The sequence below is a fragment of the Lepidothrix coronata genome, unplaced genomic scaffold (genome assembly GCF_001604755.1).
Source record: "Lepidothrix coronata isolate B3197 unplaced genomic scaffold, Lepidothrix_coronata-1.0 Scaffold101, whole genome shotgun sequence".
NCBI classification, from domain to species: Eukaryota; Metazoa; Chordata; class Aves; order Passeriformes; family Pipridae; genus Lepidothrix; species Lepidothrix coronata.
Window position 1 is genome coordinate 893,965 of NW_016690281.1, and position 20,711 is coordinate 914,675.

The window sequence follows — 20,711 nt, forward strand, 5'->3', positions numbered from 1 at the left end:
TCTTGTACACCACTGAACAAATTCAGGGCTCCCCTTCTCCTTTACCCTTCCCCTACAAGAACACCCAGCACAGTGACAGCCTTGTGCAACAGTGAAGCCTGGAGAGGCCAACACGGTGACACCTCACCAAAATTAGACCTGAAGAGAATGAAAATGAACCAAATTGCACCTTCCTGATCAGCCATGCACAGTGCAGGTACCCAGTGCTGCAGCTCTCCAGCGTTGCTCTCCCACCTTCCTGTCACAAACACATGTTACACATCCACAAAAAGACAAAGGAGGAAAACCAAAGAACCCAAGAACACTTTCAGCTTTAAACTACGGAAGGCAAGCTTTAGACAGGAATCACTGACACCTTGTGAAAGTCCATCATTAGACATCTGGGAACGGAAGGCAAGTCCTGCCTCATAACAACTGCTCACAAAGAATATTCCTCAAAACCACCCAAAGCCACCAGGACAGTTCCCAGCACCGTCACAGGGACACAGACTGGGGTTGGCACATGCAAAGTCCATATTTCTGGATCCTGGCCCAAGCCAAGGCAGTCACTGGGGCTCCTGGGCTCTCTTCCCTCCAGCCAGACTCTCAAAAGTCGATGCTTGCCAGACCTGTGTGAAGAGAAAAAGGGATTAGGGAGGAAAAACAAGTGTTTATTCTTATCCTACCAGTCCTTCACCACTATTAGGACAGTCAGGCACAGGAAGAAGGATGCTTTGAGAATTACTTAATTTTTTTAAACTTAAATGTAAAGGATTTGGTGGGAGGATTTTTGATTGTGATGAAGCAATTAATTTGAATAAGCTAATCTGCAGGAATTGTTCATGGCAGAAGGAACAACACAGAATGTTCATGAACCTCAGATTCTGCCCGTGAAATTAAAAAGAGAAATCTGGGGAAAGTACCCTTAATGAGGGCAGTAAATTCACATGGATTTAAACCTCCTGCTTTAGATTAAGGCATATCCATGCTATGTCCAAATGCCCATTGGACATCTGATTATCTCCTTTGAGATGTGTCTTTTAACTTCTAAGATACCCTGCACCACTCAACCCCAGTCCCCAAAACTGTCCTCAGTCTTTCTCTAATCACAGCAAGGAATAATGCTGAGCTCCCAAAAGAGTGGTTACTATGAATATTTTGCCCTTAGCTCCCCTAGAAATTCGTGTACTACAGTCATCACCTTTTAGCCCTAAGAAATGAAATGGAAAACATGGATTTTTGAGCTCAGGACTGTGGAGGCTGGAGGATTCAGGTGACCAACACCACAAGGCAGCAGCTCTGCTACAGCAGCAGCAACAGGGTATTGAAGGTCTCCTTTCACCAGCTGTACCAGATGCTTGGCTGCTCAGAGATCACAACTATTCCCATTTGCTGTGCCTAGAACAGTGCTGTCTTCAATCTGGACAAATACAGGCTGTAGCCATCTATCCCTCACCTAAACCACAATTCTCCTGATTTTATTATTTGATAAGCAGCAGCAACATAGAAATGCTACAGAAAGCATGAATCGAGTCCCTCCATTTCAAAGAAATCCCAGTCTAGGAGAGAGAGAATTTTAAGACCCAAAGGAACATTTAAAAGAGTTAATTTCAGAGGGAACTTGGAGAAAGTGGTGTGGAACACTCCAGTGTCAGATGGCTGTAAATGGGGACAGTGCAGAAAAGCCTGGGATAAGTAATACAAATTTATTTTTGTGTTGTCAGGACACTGTGATTTCATATACCATGTGTCCATATGGCACTTCCCATGCATAGGATTTGTAAACCTTTCAATTAGCACTGATAGGATAAAGCAGGCAGTTATTTAAAGTAACCCATACGGCATCTTCTGGTGGAAAAATTCCAACTCTCCTCTACTGGACAGGCTTCCAACTTGGATGCCCATGAACCCTCCAAAGGTTCTCCCTCTGGAGAAGCAATCACGAGCTGGGAGGTGCTCCCAGCCCCAAGGACAGAGCAGCAGAGCCCATGCCCGGGACAGGGTGTCTCTATCCTGCACCCAGAGTAACATCCCAATCCCAGTCTTTCCACATAAAATTCCATGGGAAGGATCACTCCTGCGTGTTGGAGAACATTACCCAGGTTGCTGCTGTCCTTTGAAGCCCAGCAGATGCAGTAGTGCTGCATTAGTTGTTCAAACAGCTCCTTTTCATCCAGGAATTCAAGTGCTTCTATTCTGTAGGAACAAAGTAAAAATTGGGATTTGAGCTGGAGTCTCAGTAGAGTCTTTAATAAACTCTTCACTCCCCAGGAGTGAAAACTCTGGCCAGTAAGGCAGTTACCTTCCCAGTCAATCATACAGGAGTTTGTCCATGGTGCCCTCACCTCTCCCACCCTTGCTGTCCATGTATGGAACAAGTGACCCACGGGATGTTTTCAGCTTCTCATTCCTGGACTAATATTTCGTATTAGTCTGTACTTCATAGTTCATTCTCCAGGACTAACCTGTGCAACTTCTCACAAATACCAGCATTTGTCTTCCAAACCCTTTTCCTGCAGATATCTGGCCTTGCTGGCCCTGAGCAGCCACAGCAGCCCAATGGAAGGGGATTTATCCCGACCAAGGGATGGCAGGGAACAGCTGAAGACTGTGTTTTCTCCAGAGAATCACAAGTCCATACCATGTCTTGGAAGAGTGATGAGCACACCAGTACAGCTCCCAACAGCTCTCCCACAGGAGCCCATCATGAAACACAAACTAAATGGTACAAATAGAAGACCCAAGGAATTGTTTTCCCTAAAATGGTTCCCACCTTCCTAAAGGAAGGTCTTTAAATGTCTTCCCCCAAATGGGAGATTTTCTCCCGAGCTGTGCCTGCTTTACAAAGCTTAACCTGGCCCATTCCTCTCCCCCTCCAGACTACTTGAATATCAGTGTTTATTTTCCATGCTAAATATTTGGAAGAGCTGCTACTGAGGATCAAAAGAGGCTGAGGGGCAAAAGTTCCAAAATACACTCCCAGATGTAAGTGCTGCAGAAGAACACTTCTGTAAAGACTTTTATAAATAAAAAGCATTATTTGCCTCATTAATACTGAAGGACAGAGTTTACATAACCTATTTCCTGGCATTTGGAACAAGTGGAAGGAGTTGAACAGATCTAAGGTAGTCAAAAATGCTGCAAAGAAAGCACAGGCTCTGTGTCTCCACCAGTGCCATCTGGCACCACCACACACCACTGTTCCTATTTAAACCACCTCTGATTTCCACCCTCACCTGTTCAGTTCCAGGGTTGGAGAAAACCCCATATGTGAATATTTGGACCAAGGTAACTTGTTCAGCTAATTCAAGCTATAGTTAATGACTCACAGCAATTCACATTTCATATTATATCCCTAAGTTACTCCTGAAAAAGTTTCATGTTTTTTAGTATTTCTTCAATGCAGAAAAAATTAACAAAATCCATGCAAATTAGTGACTGTTAAAACAGTCTTTAGTTACCCTGTGTTCCCTAAGCTCTGCAGACCCAGCAGTTTCCCTCATGAAGATGATTTCAACGTGCTGTGGTTTGACCCCAGCCAAAATGTGCACAAGGGACATCTCAGGGACTGCGAAAACTCAGCACAGCACTTTTGTGGCATCTTTTGTCTGCAAATTCCTGTCATGAGATGCTTTATATTGCACCCAAATCAAACATCCCCATGGCCAGTGCATCATTAGTGCTGCTCCAGGCACAGCTTCACACTCAGCCACGGCCAGCACGCGCCTGCAGCCTCCTCTGTTAGAGCTGGGAATCCCACGCTACACACGGATGTGAACAGCCCTGGAAACGGCATCTGAGGATGACTCCTGGTTCTGAAATGAATACCTTTTGACATCAGCCTGTGGCAGGAAGCTGTACACCTTCATCATGTCGATGGCCCGTGCGGTGTCCCAGCCGCTGGCCAGCAGCCGCTCCCTCTGTAACACACAGCACAGCTTTGAGGGGCCAGGAAAAAATACCAGAGGGCACTTTCTCCCCCCAAGGATTTTGTAGGGCAGCTGCTTGACCTGTTCTCTGAAGAGCTCAAAGTCTTTCCTAAGCATGTCCTGCTGATCTCTGTGCAGAGAGGGCAGGGGGCAGGCAGGGCTGGGCTCTGATCTACTGCAGCTTTGGGACAACCACTGACAGTCAGTGGGGTCAAAGAGAAGGCGCCAGGGTGACCCAACTGTGGCCTTCCAATACCTGAAGGAGCCAACAAGAAAGATGGAGAGACACTATTTACAAGGGCTTGGAGTGACAGGACAAGGGGGAATGGCTTCAAACTGACAGGGAATAGGTTGAGATTGGATATTAGGAAGAAATTCCTCCCTTGTGAGGGTGGTGAGGCCCTGGCACAGGTTGGCCAGAGAAGCTGTGGCTGCCCCTGGATCCCTGAAAGTGTCCAAGGCCAGGCTGGATGGGGTGTGGAGCAACCTGGGCTAGTGGAAGGTGTCCCTGCCCATGGCAGGGGGTGGGACTGCTCCAACAGGGCACACCCAGACAGAACGTGCAGACAGACTAATTAATGTTGATATCCCAGCCCCCCAGAGCTCTGTGCCCCTCTCACCTGGGAGTCCAAGGACCTGCAGACCTCCACCCCAGCCAGGTTGCACTGTCTCCTCTGCAGGTTCTCGATCATGATCTGCCCGAACCGGTCCGTCATGTTCACCTCGGGTAGAGAAGGAGACAAAAGTGTTCCCCCCTCTGCACACAACGTGAGCGTGGGGAACAGCAGGGCCCTGCTTACACTCTTGGATTGCCTATGTCATAAAATGTACAGGACAACAGCAAAGTGAGTGCACATCCTTACACTGGGCCTCATTCCCACTGCCACCACCTCCTCAGCTCCCTCCTGGTCACAGCCTCAGCACACTGCCACGGTGACAGTGCCCTGCCCTGACAGACACAGGGACTGACATGAAAACTGATCTGCTTTGAGCTCTCAGCAACTTGCTTCATCTCTCCAGCAGTGATTTACAGCTTGGAAGATCCTGTTACTAAATTCCTGGAGCCACCTAGTTCCCCCGAGGCAGCGTTTAACTTCCACTGAGAGAAGCAGAGTTCATGCTGATGTGATTTTTGCTCCACTTTGCCAAAGAACAGAGAGGTAATTATGTAATGTTATACACTCAGAGCCAGCACTCAGCATCATTTCTTTTTCCTCTGTCTTAGCTAAACCAATATTCTATGGTTTTCAACACATATGGATTAAGTCTCAATTATTTTGCTTCAACATAGCCCAGAAATTGTCTTTCAGAATAGCTGTATTTTCTTTCTAACAAGCTAAGCAAGCTACAAGTTAAAACACATTACTACAGAAATTCAGAAGAAACTGCTGTCTCTACAAAAGGACACAGCCCACTCCTATTTCACAACAACTCCCACCTTGGAGAGCAATTGTTATGACAACAATGCGGGTCTGAAAATGCCATTTTGGTTTTACCTGCTCATAATTGATAAACATGGCCACGGGAAAGGTGCTTGCTGCCCACTTGAGCAGGTTTGCAGACTGCTGGGGGGTCATGTAAACCAGCACACACTCTGCCACCAGCAGTGTTGGCAAACTGCAAAACAAAACCAAGCCACAGAACTATTCACAGCAGAAGAACAAGACAAATCTGTAAAGAATTGTTAGTGAGCAGTCATTTCATGTCTTGAAAGAGCTACATTTTTTATGAACTAGACACTGAAGTTTGAATGAAATCTCTTCATCAAGTTGACTAGAACTAGGCTTTCTGGCAGCTCATGAATTAATTAACCACAGGAGACTCCTGTGGTTACAAACCAGAGATTTTGGGAAACAATCTCCTCTAATGAACACAGCCCTGAACACAGAATAATGTGCATTCTCTAAGTCTTCTCTTACAGCAGGAACTGAGGAGTCTATTAAAATTCCCTTTGCAGAAGAACTGTACTCTGTATACACAATCCACACGCCTCTAGAGATCAGTAAAATCAGGAATAAATTAAAAAATGAAAAAAAAGTTTTCTCTTTACGAAAGTTCTAAGAATTTTAATTAGTCAAATTTGTTCAGTATCTGTAAAATACTCTTCACATATTATTATCTAACGAAATGCAATCCACGTTGCCTCTTCCCCCTCCATCCACAAACCAACAAAAATAGACATCTACACGAGTGATTTTCTTCAGAATTATTGAGTTTGCTTTTAATTGCTAGAATGAAAGGGAAAAAAAAGTCACTAGAAGCAGGAGAAATTCCACAAGGAGCAGCGATGTAGGCAAGCAAGGCAACATTTCAGAAGATGGAAGTGTAAAGAATTAAATGGCAATTTGATGCATTCTGCTTCCCCATATGCTCTCTCCCACCCAGCCAGATCCCTGCTATTTATATAGCTTAGATTTGAAAGGTCTGTCCATCATCCACTCAGAAACTCAACTCCTGCCCCCTCCAAACCTCGTGTTGAACAATAAAACCCCACAGAGGAGCTTCCGGACTCAGGTCCACGGCAATCCCTCCACCAAAAGGTTTAGGGAACAACAGGGGTTCAAGTGGAGGCCACAGAAAAATACAAAGATAAAACTCTGAAGTCACAGAATCACAGAATGGCCTGTGATGGGTGGGAAGGGACCTTAAAGCCCATCCAGTTCCACTCCCTGTCATGGGCAGGGACATCTCCCACTAGCCCAGGTTGCTCCAAGCCCCGTCCAACCAGGGCTTCCACAAGCCCTCATTAAGAAAGAAAAATCAATTAAAAAATATATAATCTTACTGCTTATCCAAGTTGTGTTTCTTTAGCTTTTCCTCCAGATCTGAGGAGAAGCGGAGATCTGCTCCTACAATGGAATATCGACTGGAGTCAAGGCTGTGGGAATCTGCAAGGGGAATATTTGGAGAGACTAAGGTTACAAATAGGAGGGATGCTGAAATTATGAATTAAAAAAAACCAGCACAAGAATACATGAATTGGAAGCCAACGTTTGGTCTGTTATACCTAACTATGAACAGCAAACTTTTCTTTTTAAAACATTAATTTCCCTTATACTTGTGGTTTACAGTGATATATCACCACCAGACCCTGCAACGAGCCCACTCCTTCCCTCTGAAGCCACTGTGATGCAGAGAGGTTATCCCAGCCGTTACCATGGCTCCCAGGAATGCAGAGAGAAGAAAAATGTGAAGATTAAAGGCAGGATTTTCATTGTGTTTGTAGAGTCTTTTTAGATGACCCAATGTGTGTATACAGAACTACATAAAAGTATATCAATTTTTGAAAACCGGAGTTAAGAGTAACGTATTTCAAATATTAACAACAGATACAGCCATATAAAATATTTATTTTTATAGTTATAGAAGGTATATGGGGATCAGACACAGATTTGGGGCAAAAAAATGTTACAATTTATACTTTTGGTATGATTTAGTGATGGTATTTAAGCAAAGAGTCAAATTAGAGAAGGTGTTCTGAGAAACAAATATTACCCAGGGATACAACAGGCCTCACATTCCTGTAAGTGCTTTCCAGCACGAAGCAGGAACAAATCCCAGAGGCAAAGGACACGTTGCCATCCCGGCACAGCTGAGGAACCAGCAGAAACAGAGCCTCTTGCTGTCCATAACTCTGACCCCCTTTGCAATCAACCCAGCCAGGGGACCCAGTGCCACAGAAAGCACTTCACAAGGGCACCAGCAAACCCACTCGAGCCCTGCAGCACATACTGGTGGCTCTGGCACCTCCAGCTTTCCTGGGTGAAGGCCCTGGACAGAGGGAGGCAGAATGTCCCCCCTGTACCGTGTGAGTATGTGTGAGACGGGCAAACAGTAAAAGAAGAAAAGCAGTGAAAAATCCCCAGTCAGAGTTTAAAGTGGCTTTGGAATGGCCAGTGTCCAACTGCAGGAGCAGCTCCCACAGCTCCACGTGGGACCTGCTGCAGACACAGCTCCTGAATGTCCCGTGGGAGCAGATTCACAGAATCCCAGGATCACTGAGGCTGGAAGAGCCCTCCCAGCCCATGGATCCCCCCTGTGCCCCATCCCCACCTTGTCCCCCAGCCCAGAGCACTGAGTGCCACGGCCAGGCCTTCCTGGGACACCTCCAGGGCTGGGCACTCCAAACCTCCCTGGGCAGCCCCTGCCAAGGCCTGACCACCCTTTCCAGGGAGAAATTCCTCCTGATGTCCAACCTGAACCACCCCTGGTGCAGCTGGAGTGAGGCTGGGTGAAGAGGGAAAGGGAAGCCAAGTGGCTGAAGAGACAGGATGAAAGGGGATTCCAATTCCAGAAAGAGAAAAAAAAAGTTTGGGGACAAGTGGGTTTTTTCCCAATTATTAGATCATTTATTAGATCAAGCAGTGACCAAACGTTCCAGAGGGTGCACCTCTGTTTAGCTTTCAAGTGACCAACTGTCTGGAATTGGGGCTAGCAGGTGACAATAGCTGCCTTTCCTGCAACATTTCTGAGCAGCTCCAGGAACCAGAACAGTTCATAAAGAGAGTCACAGGGCAAAAAAAGGGAAAAAAAGAAGTTGTGTGGCAAATGATTCAACATTTTGAGTCAAGGCTTTTTCCATGTGCATGTTCTGTAATAGCTTTACTACTTCCCACACCCTTCTATTTCAGTGATTACATCAAGGCCATGATAATGGCATCAAAAAAAGCCACCCAAAAACCCCACCACACACAGGGAAGTATTTAAATAGGGATTGGTTTCTGTCCATAGATAGGGCACAGCGAGCGTCAGCCACCACAATTAGCAGGGAATTAATGCCAGCTCCTTGTCCAGCTTCAGAGACTTGGACACAGAAGTAATGAATTTCTGTTCTTTAATGAAGAACAGAAATAAAAGCCAGAAATAAACTACAAAACTTTTTAAGTGATCCAATAAAAAAGGAGCACAAACACTCCAAGGCAGAAATAAAATGTCCCTTGCTCACACCACATTGACTCAAGCATTTTTACTCCAGAATCATAGAATGTCTGTCTTAATCCACTGAAAATCCCATATTCCAAGCACTAGTTCCTACCCAGGCACCAAGACTTCGTGCTGGTTTCCAGCAGGGTTGTTGGGTCGGGATATTCCCCTCCAGAGCACATTCTCTAGGTATTCCCTAGGGTATTCTCCTACCTCGTGGCTTTGTGTGTGATGCTCACACTCAGTCAGTCACGTACAAAGACTCTCTCTTGCACTTGAAATGAAGGTCTGAGAAACACCAGACCCAGATTTAATTTGAGGGATTCAAGGGAGGGGAGAGAGGAGGAGGGAAGGAAGAGCCCCACCATTCCAGCCCACCCCATCCACCCCACACGGGCTCTCCTGGCCCAGATGCAGCACTCAGCTATCCATGGATATCAACAGAGAATGCTTTGCTCTGATCACACCACCTGAATGTTTATTTTTCATGACTTCTGGCACAGAAATAACAACACAAGTGGCTCAAATTTCATAGACTCATAGAACAAGACATCCCTGCAGTAATGGAATAATAGCAGGAGCTGCTTATAGTTGCCTTTTGACCTCACTGCAATACATGTTTTCTTCACAGAAATGTTAGGAACGAGTAACTGCTGTGTTTGAGGATGGCCCCAGGCCCTCCCCTGGCTCCTGGAGCAGCGTTCCAGCCTCACAGGCTCACAGAGCTCAGTGCTTCCTCTGCCACAAGAATTCAGTTTGCTTTTCCTACTCCCTTCTCACATTAGTGCAACAATTTCCTGGAGGTTTTCCAAGAGACAGAATGCAGGATACTATTGACTCAAACTGATTTCATTAGGATTTTCATCCTAAGGTATCTTTGGCAGCTTTACAACCCACCAGCCCATACAGCCTATTCCACAGGCGGGATATGGCTCTGCCTTCACTCAGCTCCTCGTTCACTACACCAGAGCAGGGCACGTGCCAAAACACAAATCTGGTTTGCCTCGGAAGCTCAGGATCATCCCCAAAACAAGGCCTGCAAATCACCAGGACAGCAACACCCCTGACACCTGCATCAGGTCACAGGACAGTCTGGAAAGGGAGGGAAAAGGAGGCTGAATCAACCAGGTCCCAAAGCTGGAGTAGGCAGGGCAGAAGGTGTGAGAGGCACAGGAAGGCAACAGTTCCCTGAGTGTAACTGGCACTTGCAAAGGGAACAGAGGTGGGGCACTGACCTCCCAACACCAGCAACTGCATCACCCAGACAGTGAAAACAATTTACTGTGGGCTTGCCATAGCAATGTCAAACTGCTGCACAAATCACTGCTTTCCCTGGAGATCCAACATTCCCCAGGAAACCATGGAGCTGTGCAGTGACAAGTGTCATCCTGCTGCATCCCAGGGCAGAGGCCACCAACATCTATATTTGAACTGCATGCCGTGCAGTCCCTGCCTTGTCCAAAGGGCAAGCACAGCAGATGCTGCCCTGAAGCCAATAAAGTTGTCTATTAGCTCCAGCTTCATGGAATGAGAACATTCAGGGTGAGCAGAAGAGCACTGAGAGAACAAGAATCACGTTAATCCATATTACAACAACTCAAAAATTAAATTCCAAACAATCCAAACAAATTATTCCTGGTACACCAGAGACAGCAGTGTGGAACTTATGTGGGGGAGCAGGCACGGGATGGGACAACCTCCTCCCCAAGATTCTAAAATCCTGGTCCATATCCCCACAAAAATGGGTAACATTTCCCTACCTGGCAATGCTGCTTCATTGCAGCCCACTGCACTCCCTATGACAGGTGGTACTCCCTGAATATTCCACAGTCTAAAAGCTGTACCAGGTCAGACCAGAGGTCCCCCTGGCATGATATCCTGCCTCTCACAGAACCAACAGCGGCTACAAAGGGAAAAGTCAAAAAAAAGGGCAAACACGTACTAACTAGCTGTTTTCTAGGTTTTTCCCAAGAATGTTTAAACTTGATTTGGATTTCTGGACCATTACTGAGCTCATGCTTTCATACATCTATTTATTCTAATACCCAGATCCTGCAGGAAGGCAGCAATAATCATTTACATGTGAGGCACAAACTATTTTTTTCCCCCATGTGCATCACTTTCTATTAATCCACATTGAATTCATCATCAAGTCACTAATTTCACAAGATTCTTCTACAGTTCTTTACCACTCTGAAGAGTTTGGATTTGCCAACAAGCTGCCATTTACTAATCACTGTATTTTCACAATTATTCCTTAGTGTTGAACAACAACATATCCTTAAGCACAGATCTCCATCTCCCCCATAATGAAAATTAACAGCATATGCTCACCCTCCATCCCAGCTCCTCATCCATATGAGAACCATTCCTTCTCCACAACCACTGTGCCATTTCTTTGGCACACTTTGGTAAGGGACACTGTCAAAACACATTTTTGAAATCCAGGCGCTATACTGATGTCCTTTTCCAACAGAACTGTTGACTCAGAGAACTCCAACAGGTTTGTGAAGCATAACTCACTCTTCCAAAAGGCATGGTGAGTCTTTGTCAACACACTCTATGATTTCTCTTTTGCACTAAGTCTGTCAGAATTCCTATTAATTTGCCCAGTAGAGACATCAGTCCTACTGGCTTAGAGTTCCCTGGATTTCTCCACTGGAGTCACAGCCACCACCTTCCAGTTGGAAGTAAGTTTTAAAATGAGAGGGTATAGACCAGTCAGTAGCTGAGCAAATACATTGTCAAGTTCCCTTAGACCTGTAAGAAATCTCTGCTCATCTGTTTGATTTACCAAGTTATTCCACCACCTCTTCTGGTGGCACTTCCACATGAAGCAGTTCCATTAATATATTCTTAAATGAGAGTTCCCACATGGATCTCACTCCAACCAACCTGTGGTTGACTGTCAGTTCAAACTGGGATTCTACAACATGCTTCCAGCACCTCCAGGTTATCCAGACATGATGCTACACCCCAGAGATGTCAGTGTAGCAGATCCTACACCAGCCTGGGTACAGTGAAATTGCTACTCTGAGGTTTTAAAACCCAGCACTGAGAAAGAACCAGAGAACCAGCTTCAGAGAAACCAGTCACTCCACTGCACTCCCCCAGTGCCACAGTAATTGCTGATCACTGCTCTGAGTTGCTATTAATAGCTTTTGATTACAATACAGCCCTGCAAGCTGATAACTGCAGTTGTTGTGCTGTACCAGACACATTTACAGCTGTTCAGGAACACAAACAGACACAGCCCTTCCAAAGGCCCGGGCTGCCTTTGGAACAGTGCTTGTGCAGCAGATCCCACCGTGGGCAGGGGATGGCACAGGCAGGGGCCCAGCCAGAACCCAGGGCTCCTCAGGTGGGGCACTGGACTTTCATCTTTTGAGGCCTGAAGGTACAACAGAAACTCCTGACACCTGAAGGTTGGTAAGTTAAGACACTCTAACGTGCAGCAATAAAATCTGCATAACCATGCCCCAAGAAGGCAGAGTGTGGCAGTGTGGCAGCACTGGGATCCCAGGGGCAGCCCGGGGGCAAAGCACCTGCATTTTCCCACTGGAACACGAGCACACCTCCTCACTCTGCACTTCCTCACCCCTGGAGCCCTGGGGGTCAGGAAGGCCAGTGGGGTCCTGGGGGACATTGGGAAGAGCCTTCCCAGCAGATCAGCCCTGGGGAGGCACATCTGCAGTTCTGTGTCCAGTTCTGGGCTCCTCAGGACAGGAGGGACATGGAGCTCCTGGAGCAGGTCCAGAGGAGGCTGCAGAGATGCTGAAGGGATGGAGCATCTCCCTTATGGGGAAAGGCCAAGGGAGCAGGGGCTGTTCAGCCTCTAGAGCAGACACTGAGAGGGGACCTCCCCAATGTCTGTCGGTGCCTGCAGAGGTGGGGCAGAGGATGGACCAGGCTCTGCTCGGGGGTGCCCAGAAATGGGACAGAAGGAATGGGCAGGAATTGATGCCCAGGCAGTTCCACCTGGCCAGGAGAAGAACTTTGCTGTGCAGTGACAAGCGCTGAACAGGCTGCCCAGAGCGGGTGTGGAGCCTCCTCCCTGGGGATATTCCAGACCCCTCTGGACACACTCTGTGCCACGTGCTCTGGGCTGGCCCTGCTGGAGCAGGGCGGTGGGAGCAGTGACCCGCTGGGCTCCCTTCCAGCCTGACCCAGTCTGGGATTCAGTGAGGGCCCTTTTAAGCCCTCCAGACCCTGAGCTAGAGTTGTGCTTAATAAAAGCACCAGTCCAGGTGATCCCTCGGGGAGCAGCAAACACGATGAGCTCTGCTTTAGAGTCACACCTGCTCACACAAAACAGCTGCTATCCTAGATGGAAGTAATTAGTGTTCCTCGGGATGGGGAGTCCACAACATCCTGTTCCAGAATAAGGTTATAAGCCAAGACAGTACAACCACATGACACCACCTGAATTTATTACCCTTTTAATACTAAAATATAACAAACAGCACTGGCTCCTGAGCTTGGACTTTGCAGGCTGTGTTTCTACTGTGAAGACTCTGCTAAATGTAAAGACTTGTTCTCCTAATGAGACAGAAAGAACATAAACACTCAATAGATATTTTAATCCTGTATCCATGCCTCTCAGTAGCACTTTTTCTTTTCCTGTGACAGAAAACTTAAGCTACATATGAGAGAAAAAGAAAAAAACCAAAAACTTTCTGGCAGAATAAAACCACTTAAAGAGAAGACATTTCTAACATGACACAGAACGAATGGGCAGAAGTCTGTAAGAGAAGAAAAAAGCTTCTTTTCCCTCACAATTCTCTGTCCAAACAGCATTTCAAACATTAAAAGCCTGCCCACATAGCAGAACAAAATGATCAGAAAAGTTTTAAAAGTGCTGCAGTACATTACTGACTGAGTTTGAAGATGACTCACCTATTAGAAGAGAGTCCCCTGAATGGGATTCCATAATTGGTTTTGACAGGGGAGGTTTTGATCTGTGGGAAGAAGGAAGAAGCATCTCAGAGCAGCTAAGCCTGTTTAACAGTGTGCTTACATCTTTTTTTTTAACATATATATATATATCTATGTGTGTGTGTGTCTGTGATAAAAGCAGCCAAGAGAATATCTCTGCCCTCTACTGGAAATGAAAACCTTTGCAAGTTTGTGAAAGTTGCAGTTGACTTTTATACCCGATTACTCCTAATTTTTGAGGTAATCTTTCAAGAAAAATCCAGATACTCTGTATGTATCCTCAATAAGCCTTAATGGATTCATCCAAACAGAACATTCCCATACAGCACCAGCTATCCTACCTCTCTGCCTGAACAGGCAAGTCTGGGAATTTACTGCTGTCTTCAACAGTAAAAAAAGACTTAATCACCTCTAATCATCATGAGACTTTCCCTGCCCCAGAACGAGGTCTGTTTGGCTCCCCACAGCTTCCACATTCCACCTTCTCCAGTCTGGAACAGTGGCTGCACAGTCACATGTAGGAACTTGCCTGCATAATGAACCTTTAGTCTACACAGAATCCCAGAATGGTTTGGGTTGGAAGGACCTTAAAGCCCATCCAGTGCCCCCCCCTGCCATGGGCAGGGACACCTCCCACTAGCCCAGGTTGCTCCAAGCCCTGTCCAACCTGGCCTGGGACACTTGCAGGGATGGGGCAGCCACAGCTTCTCTGGGCAGCCTGTCAGTGCCTCACACCCTCCCCACCCTCATAGCCCAGAGCATGAAATGTTTCTCAGCAGAGAGATGAAATAATGACACTGGCTCACATCCAGGCTCACACAGACAAACACAGGCCTCAGACTTACTTGATATTATGTATTTTTCTTGCAACGATCATTGGAAAATCCACTTCAAAATATTTTCTAGGGAGAAGATTTTCATCCTGGGATTTGGAGGAAGACACTAGAATTAGGGAGACTCAGGTTTCACATACACACAAGAAGATACAACCTCAAGTCCTGAACAGTTCTGGCATTTCTAACAATGGTACAACAATGTCCTACAGCTTAAAACAACCTAAAACCCAACAAAAAGCAGTTCACAGACATTAGAATGTTCTCTAGGCATTAAGGAAATTATTTAACATTTTATGTAATCACAGAATCCCAGAATAGTTGGGGTTGGAAGAGACTTCTGGAGATTATCCAGTCCAACCTCCCTGAGGACTGGATGATATTCAAGGTCCCTTCCCACCTAAACCAGCCTGAGATTCTGTGATTTACAAATATAAACTCACATTTATACAGTTCATTCAGAAACGTACACAGAGCTGTACAATCCTGTGCTTTAGTACATCATTCCTGTTTTGTTATAGGGTAAAACAGTGAAATCTGAAGGTTGAAAGAGGACAGCAAACCACGGCATTCCTGCTGTTCCTGGAAGCCCACTAGAGGTCAGCTCGGTGTCACACACTTCTGGGGAAGAGCCAGGGCAAACCACAGCCCCTCCTGAGCTCTGAGGTTTAAAGGCACCTGAACTGACTCTAAACAAGCAGAGAACTGAGGCAGAGCAGCCAGGACACTGGGATCCTGGGGGGCATGGGAAGAGTGTGGCCAGCGGGTGAGGGAGTGATCCTGCCCCTCTACTCAGCCCCAGGGAGGCACATCTGGAGTGCTGTGCCCACATCTGGGCTCCAAGAAAGACAAGGAGCTCCTGGAGAGGGTCCACCCACAAAGGTGTGAGGGGTCTGGAGCAGTTCTCTGCTGAGGAGAGACTGCAGGAGCTGGGCCTGGTTAGTGTGGAGAAGGGAAGGCTGAGAGGGGATCCCATCAATCCATACAAATATCTCCAGGGGTGCCAGAGGATGGTGCCAGACTCTGCTCAGTGGTGCCAGTGACAGCACGAGGAGCAATGGCCATAAACTAAAACTCAAGTTCCACCTCAGCACGAGGAAGAGCTTCTTTCCCTGGAGGGTGGCAGAGCCTGGAACAGCTGCTCAAGGGGTGGTGGAGTCTCCCTCTCTGCAGACATCCCAATCCCACCTGGACAGTCCCTGTGTCACCTGCTCCAGGTGACCCTGCCTGGGCAGGGGTTGGACTGGGTGATCTCCAGAGGTCCCTTCCAACCCCAGCTGTTCTGGGATTCTGTGACAGCCTGTGCAGTGCTGGCTCCCTGCCCACCTCCCCCTGTGTGACAGAACTCAGCACTGACAAGCACAGAAGGGCAGCTCAAACCTCCCCATGGATCTCAGTCCTCAGCCAGGCCTGTCACCTCAGCTCTCCTCACCTTCAGTCTCCAGAACAGGGTGTCCATGCCAGCCCCAAGGTTAACAATTTGACAGTTGCATTCTGTCTTCTTTAGAAAAGCTTTAATCAGATAACTGACTCCGTGAACACGAGCATAATAACCTGTTAACACACACAAAAGCTTCAGTTTAATTATTATTTTTATGTAATACTTGATGTTTAACACTCATGAGGAATTTCAGGTAGCCTGTTTGAACAGTGGTGTTTCTTAGGAAGAGTAATGCCCTCTTTCTAAGATACCTAAGGGCTTTTGTTTTTCTTTTTTAATTTTTAAAAAAATCTGATGCACTGATAAAACAGAATTCATTGGGTAAATAGACATTTTAGTCAAGTTTCACCTCAAACAGAGCAAAATAACTCTGGCTGGTGTCCACACTTGCAGAGACCAGAGCTGACACAGCCAGCTGTCCTGGGTCAAAGAAACATTTGTGACTGCTCTGAGGAGATTTCTGCACACTGAGACACACAGTCACACCCCATTTAGAACACAGAAAGCGAAGGATGAGAGCACTGATTTACAAAATAGTATTTAAAAGATCAGCTACAATAAGAAATTATTCCTGTGAAGAAAACTTGTCTCACTCTTTCCTGTATTCCCTACCCCCCTAACACCCAGTGCACAGGGGTTTTGTCAGCCTCAAGACCAGTTCAGTGTCTCCATCCCCATTCCAACTTGCCTCTATTGATCTCAGGTGCTTTCCTTTCCTTGGCTTGTCTCACAAAATACTGGATGTAAGGGTCCTTCCAGTAGCCAACACTGACAGCAAACCTGTCCAGGAGTGGGGAAAAGAAAGAAAGGATTAGGAAATAAGGCCACTAAGGGTACATCTTGGTGTACCCTAAAAGCCTGCATACCCCAAAAGATACAGAGACTGGTAAGGTCCCTCTGCCCTGGGTGTGCATATGCAGACACAGAATAAAATCTGTTCCATACGTGGAACCATTTCAATTAAGAGATTATATAAAGTTTAGTTAGAAAATCTGGCTGTTGCCATACTAAAGAAGCAACTTTTTAATGGGCTCTGTGCTATTGGGTAAAATTCTGTGGGCAAAGACCCGAATCTCAGCTGTTTCCTCCTGGAGGACCCAGCAGGGGAATTGTGTTTCCAGGTCCTCAGACACACACAAATCAGGCTTTGCTTCCACCCTTTGTTATGCCACGAGCTGTTTGCACTTATTCCAGAGCTTAAACACAGCACTTTAACACAGACAAGTGTTATTCTGTTCTAACAGAACCCACTGGTTTTACAACGGATTCAAAAAGGGAAACTCTCAAGCCAAACTCAACCACCCAACAACTCCTGCTGCAAAATCTAAGAGGGCAGAACAAACAGCCAGCGACAACACAAGTTAAATTCACGCCCAGGCACAAGAGGGCAACCAACTCATCCTCTCGCCGCGCCCGCCCTACAGGGGGTGAAGAAAGAAACCTGAAATATATGGAGACAGTTTTCCTCAGAGATATCCAACGTTACCGCAGTTTCTGACCCCGCTATGAGGTGCTGGCTACCCCCGTACGCTGCTTTATCACCGACCTCTGAGCCGACCCCGCACAGGGCTCACAGACACGACCAGGGGCCTGCGGCACCAGGGGCGTGCTCGGGGCACAGCCCGCCCTCACACGGGGAGTTCAGCTCCGCACCCCGCGGCACCAGCTCTGCTCTCCCGGGGCACCGGCACCGCACGGGGCTGTTCCCGCTCCCCTCCAGCGCCGCTTCCCGGGAGCCGCCCGTGCTTCGCTCCCCGACCCAGCAGCGCCCCGGCGCGGCGCGGGAACAGAGTGGAGGTGCCCGTCCCGCCCGCCCCCCGGGCCGGTACCGTTTGCAGACAGACGCGTCCTCGCAGGTGCCGCGAACCGCCTCGTCCGCCTCGTCGGGGCCGCCGGCGGCCGCCATGGAGCGCGCGGGGCCCGGCCGCTGCCACCGCCCCTGCGGCCCGCCCCCCGCCGCCGCTCATTGGGCCGCCTCCGCCGGGGCTTAGCACCGATTGGTCCGTGGGCTCGTCCGTCCCCACAACGCCCAATGAGAGCGCGCGGGCCGCAGCGCCCCGCCCGGGAAGCGGCGGAGTAACCGCAAGGCACGCCGGGAGCTGTAGTCCCGGAGACGCTCGGCGGTACCAGCGAGGGCGCGGGGCTGGGGCCGTCCCGAAACGGGCGCTCCGAGCAGCGAGCCCGGTCCGGCTGCCCTGCAGAGAGCAGCAGCGCCCGAGGCTCCCGAGAGAACGCCGGAGGCACCGCCGTGGCGGAGAGGAGCTGCCACATCCGGTCCGCGGGCGGGACATCCGGTCCGTGGGCGGGGCTGGTGACGCGCGGCGGGCGGGGCCGGAACGGGCCGGGCGGGCGGTGCTGGGGCGGCGGCGGCGGGAGCGNGGGCGCTCCGAGCAGCGAGCCCGGCCCGGCCGCCCTGCAGAGAGCAGCAGCGCCCGAGGCTCCCGAGAGAACGCCGGAGGCACCGCCGTGGCGGAGAGGAGCTGCCACATCCGGTCTGCGGGCGGGACATCCGGTCCGTGGGCGGGGCTGGTGACGCGCGGCGGGCGGGGCCGGAACGGGCCGGGCGGGCGGTGCTGGGGCGGCGGCGGGAGCGGAGGGGCCGGGGCAGCCCGGGGGGAGCAGCGGCGCCGGGGGAGCCCCGGCAGCGGCCGCCGCCATGAAGAAACAGTTCAACCGCATGAAGCAGCTCGCCAACCAGACCGTGGGCAGGTGCGGGCCGGGCCGGGCGCGGCGGGGGCTCTGCGCGGGGAACAGCCGCTGTGGGCTCGGGGGGAGCGGGAGGGGGCGGCCGCGGCCGCCCGGGGCTGAAACAGTGACGGGACGCGCTGCCCTGGGCGGTGGGTGCGTCGGTCGCCGTGGGTCGGTCCGTCGGTCGCCGTGGGTCGGTCCGTCGGTCGCCGTGGGTCGGTCGGTCGGTCGGTCGGTCGGTCCCCGCCGGTCCCGGGCGCTCCCCCTGCCCTGCCTCGGTCACACCGGACCTGGTTCGGTAGAGGTCCGGCGGGTTCGGCAGAGCCCTGGGGGTCCCCGAGCCCCCCGTCGAGCCCCGCAGGGCCATTTGCATCGGGCTCTTCCTGTCTGGGTTTTGGCGAGTTTCGTTTCCTTTCTCTCCGCGTTAATATTGAGGTATTCGGTCTGTTTCTCGCTCTTTCTCACATTTAAGAAATGCTTCAGGGAGTGCCTCCCCCAGGACTTAATTTTAACAAAAGGAACAGGAGCCCTGTAGGTACAGTTGTCACCAATTTCCAGCTGTTGGAGTCTGGGAAGGACCTGGGTCTGTGGAAATAAATCTGTGCCCAGACACGTGAGCTGAACATGCAGATATCGCTGCACTGGGTTTCTAGTAGAAGTCAGTATTTTCCTCCAGAAACTCTTCTCTGCTTTTAGTAAAGATTTAATCTGAAAGTTTGCCCCTATACTGAAAGTATAAACTGAAAGCCTGTGCTGATACTGAGAGTATAAATTCATTTATTATCTGAGCATATTTTGGTGGCATCCTCTCCAGTGACTCCCTTAGCAGGGTGTTTGTTTTCCTCGGGGCCCACGCAAACCGGGGCAGGTGTGTCAGCTAATAAAGCCCAAGGAGTAAATTTTTAATAGGTTTGTTTTGCTAGGAAAAGGGAACAACTTCCCAACCAACCTCCATCCTCTCATTCCATATCAACTAATGGATTTTTTTACATTGTTGGAGGGATTACTGGCATTCCCTGTTTGCCTGTGTCAGCCCCTCAGCTCCAAATCCCGAGTGGAATTTCGAGTAATCTGGGTTGTACTGAGTAGGATAAACAGCTCGGGGTGCTTTCTGCTTCCAGGGGAAAATCCAGCTGAAGTGTGGAGCAGTGTTTGGAGCAGGGTGTGTGGGGAGGTTGGCACTGACCTTTGGCCATGGGCAGGTGAGGGCAGTGGCACCGTGGGGTGCTCGGGGTGTGGTGTCTGGGCAGGTTCTTGCTCACACAGCTGTGCCAGGGAGTCTGGGGTGCCCTGGCAGTCTGGGCACGTGGGATGGGGAGTTCCTGGTTTCATTAAAACACAGACAATGCTGTCATTGGTTTTCATTTTGAACTTTTTAAAATGATGCCGAGTCATGTGTTTTTATAAGCTTGATATTAATTGCAAATATTTCATATTACTCAGCTCCTTACATTTCATGTACTAGCCAAGCATTCCTGTAGTCATCAGGGTTCTTGTAAAACCATGTAGTGGGGACAAATTTTAACTGGTTTCACTTGCAAGTATCAGGGCTGAGGCTTTCAAATGTGGTTTGAGAAGCACTGTGGGGCTCGTGGAAGGCGCTCAGTGGGATCTTGCAGGCAGTTTTATATGTTATATTTTATATTGAGTTGGTTAACTCATTTGTTAGCTCTTTATGCTGGGGCAGGATGAGACAAGCCCTGCATAGAGGGACCCGCTAGTTCTGGAACTGCTTGAGGAGGTGATGGCTCAGTGTTTCAAGAGCCTGGATGCCCTTGGGGGATCCTGTAGAGGAATAAGCTGCTCCACAAGAGGAGCAGTTTGGGATCTGTGCTGAGGGGTCACATCCCCGCCTCACTTGGGGTGCTCAAGGATGCTGGGGGAGCTGCCCCTTCCCACTTACCCTCCCTGGGACATCCCCCTGGGTGTCACCTCTAGCTGGCTGTTGTGTTTCCTGGTGGTGTGTTTGGAAGGGGTGTCTCC

The 20,711-nt window shown here is 49.0% G+C and overlaps 2 protein-coding genes across 8 annotated transcripts in view; one reads left to right on the forward strand and one right to left on the reverse strand.

Moving 5' to 3' along the window:
* Positions 1-2: 2 nt before the first annotated feature.
* LCMT1 (leucine carboxyl methyltransferase 1) lies at positions 3-17,975 on the reverse strand. Of its 2 annotated transcripts, none has more exons than XM_017823297.1 (11): positions 17,870-17,975; positions 16,729-16,820; positions 16,032-16,153; positions 14,612-14,688; positions 13,728-13,789; positions 6,694-6,796; positions 5,405-5,525; positions 4,529-4,630; positions 3,808-3,899; positions 2,078-2,175; positions 3-608 (listed from the first exon to the last, which is right to left on the reverse strand). In XM_017823297.1, exons 1-11 carry the CDS (start codon positions 17,944-17,946, stop codon positions 586-588), a joined length of 969 nt encoding a protein of 322 aa, XP_017678786.1. In that variant the 5' UTR covers positions 17,947-17,975; the 3' UTR covers positions 3-585. The 2 variants fall into 2 exon arrangements, 1 of the variants encoding a protein (XP_017678786.1); XR_001876186.1 differs by lacking the exon at positions 3-608 and adding an exon at positions 3,990-4,164 and having other exon boundaries at positions 2,159-2,175.
* Positions 17,976-18,647: 672 nt separating this feature from the next.
* Positions 18,648-20,711, forward strand: part of ARHGAP17 (Rho GTPase activating protein 17) — a 42,646-nt gene continuing 40,582 nt past the window's right edge. For 5 of the 6 annotated variants that reach the window (XR_001876174.1, XM_017823235.1, XM_017823239.1 and 2 more), the window contains exon 1: positions 18,648-18,749. Coding sequence is in view for 5 of the 6 variants with exons in the window: in XM_017823235.1 (XP_017678724.1) it covers positions 18,697-18,749 (53 nt within the window). In the remaining variant the exon portion in view is untranslated. Of the gene's footprint in view, positions 18,750-19,886; positions 19,931-20,711 lie in introns of those variants that run through there. The other variant, XM_017823236.1, reaches the window with a different exon arrangement.

Coding starts and splice junctions, on each gene's coding strand:
- LCMT1 (XM_017823297.1), bottom strand. CDS start 17,946: ATGGCGGCCGCCGGCGGCCCCGACGAGGCGGACGAGGCGGTTCGCGGC. Junction 14,689..16,031: donor CCCTGTTCTGGAGACTGAAG/GTGAGGAGAGCT, acceptor TCCAAATCCCAG/GATGAAAATCTTCTCCCTAG. Junction 13,790..14,611: donor AGAAAAATACATAATATCAA/GTAAGTCTGAGG, acceptor TTCTTCCCACAG/ATCAAAACCTCCCCTGTCAA.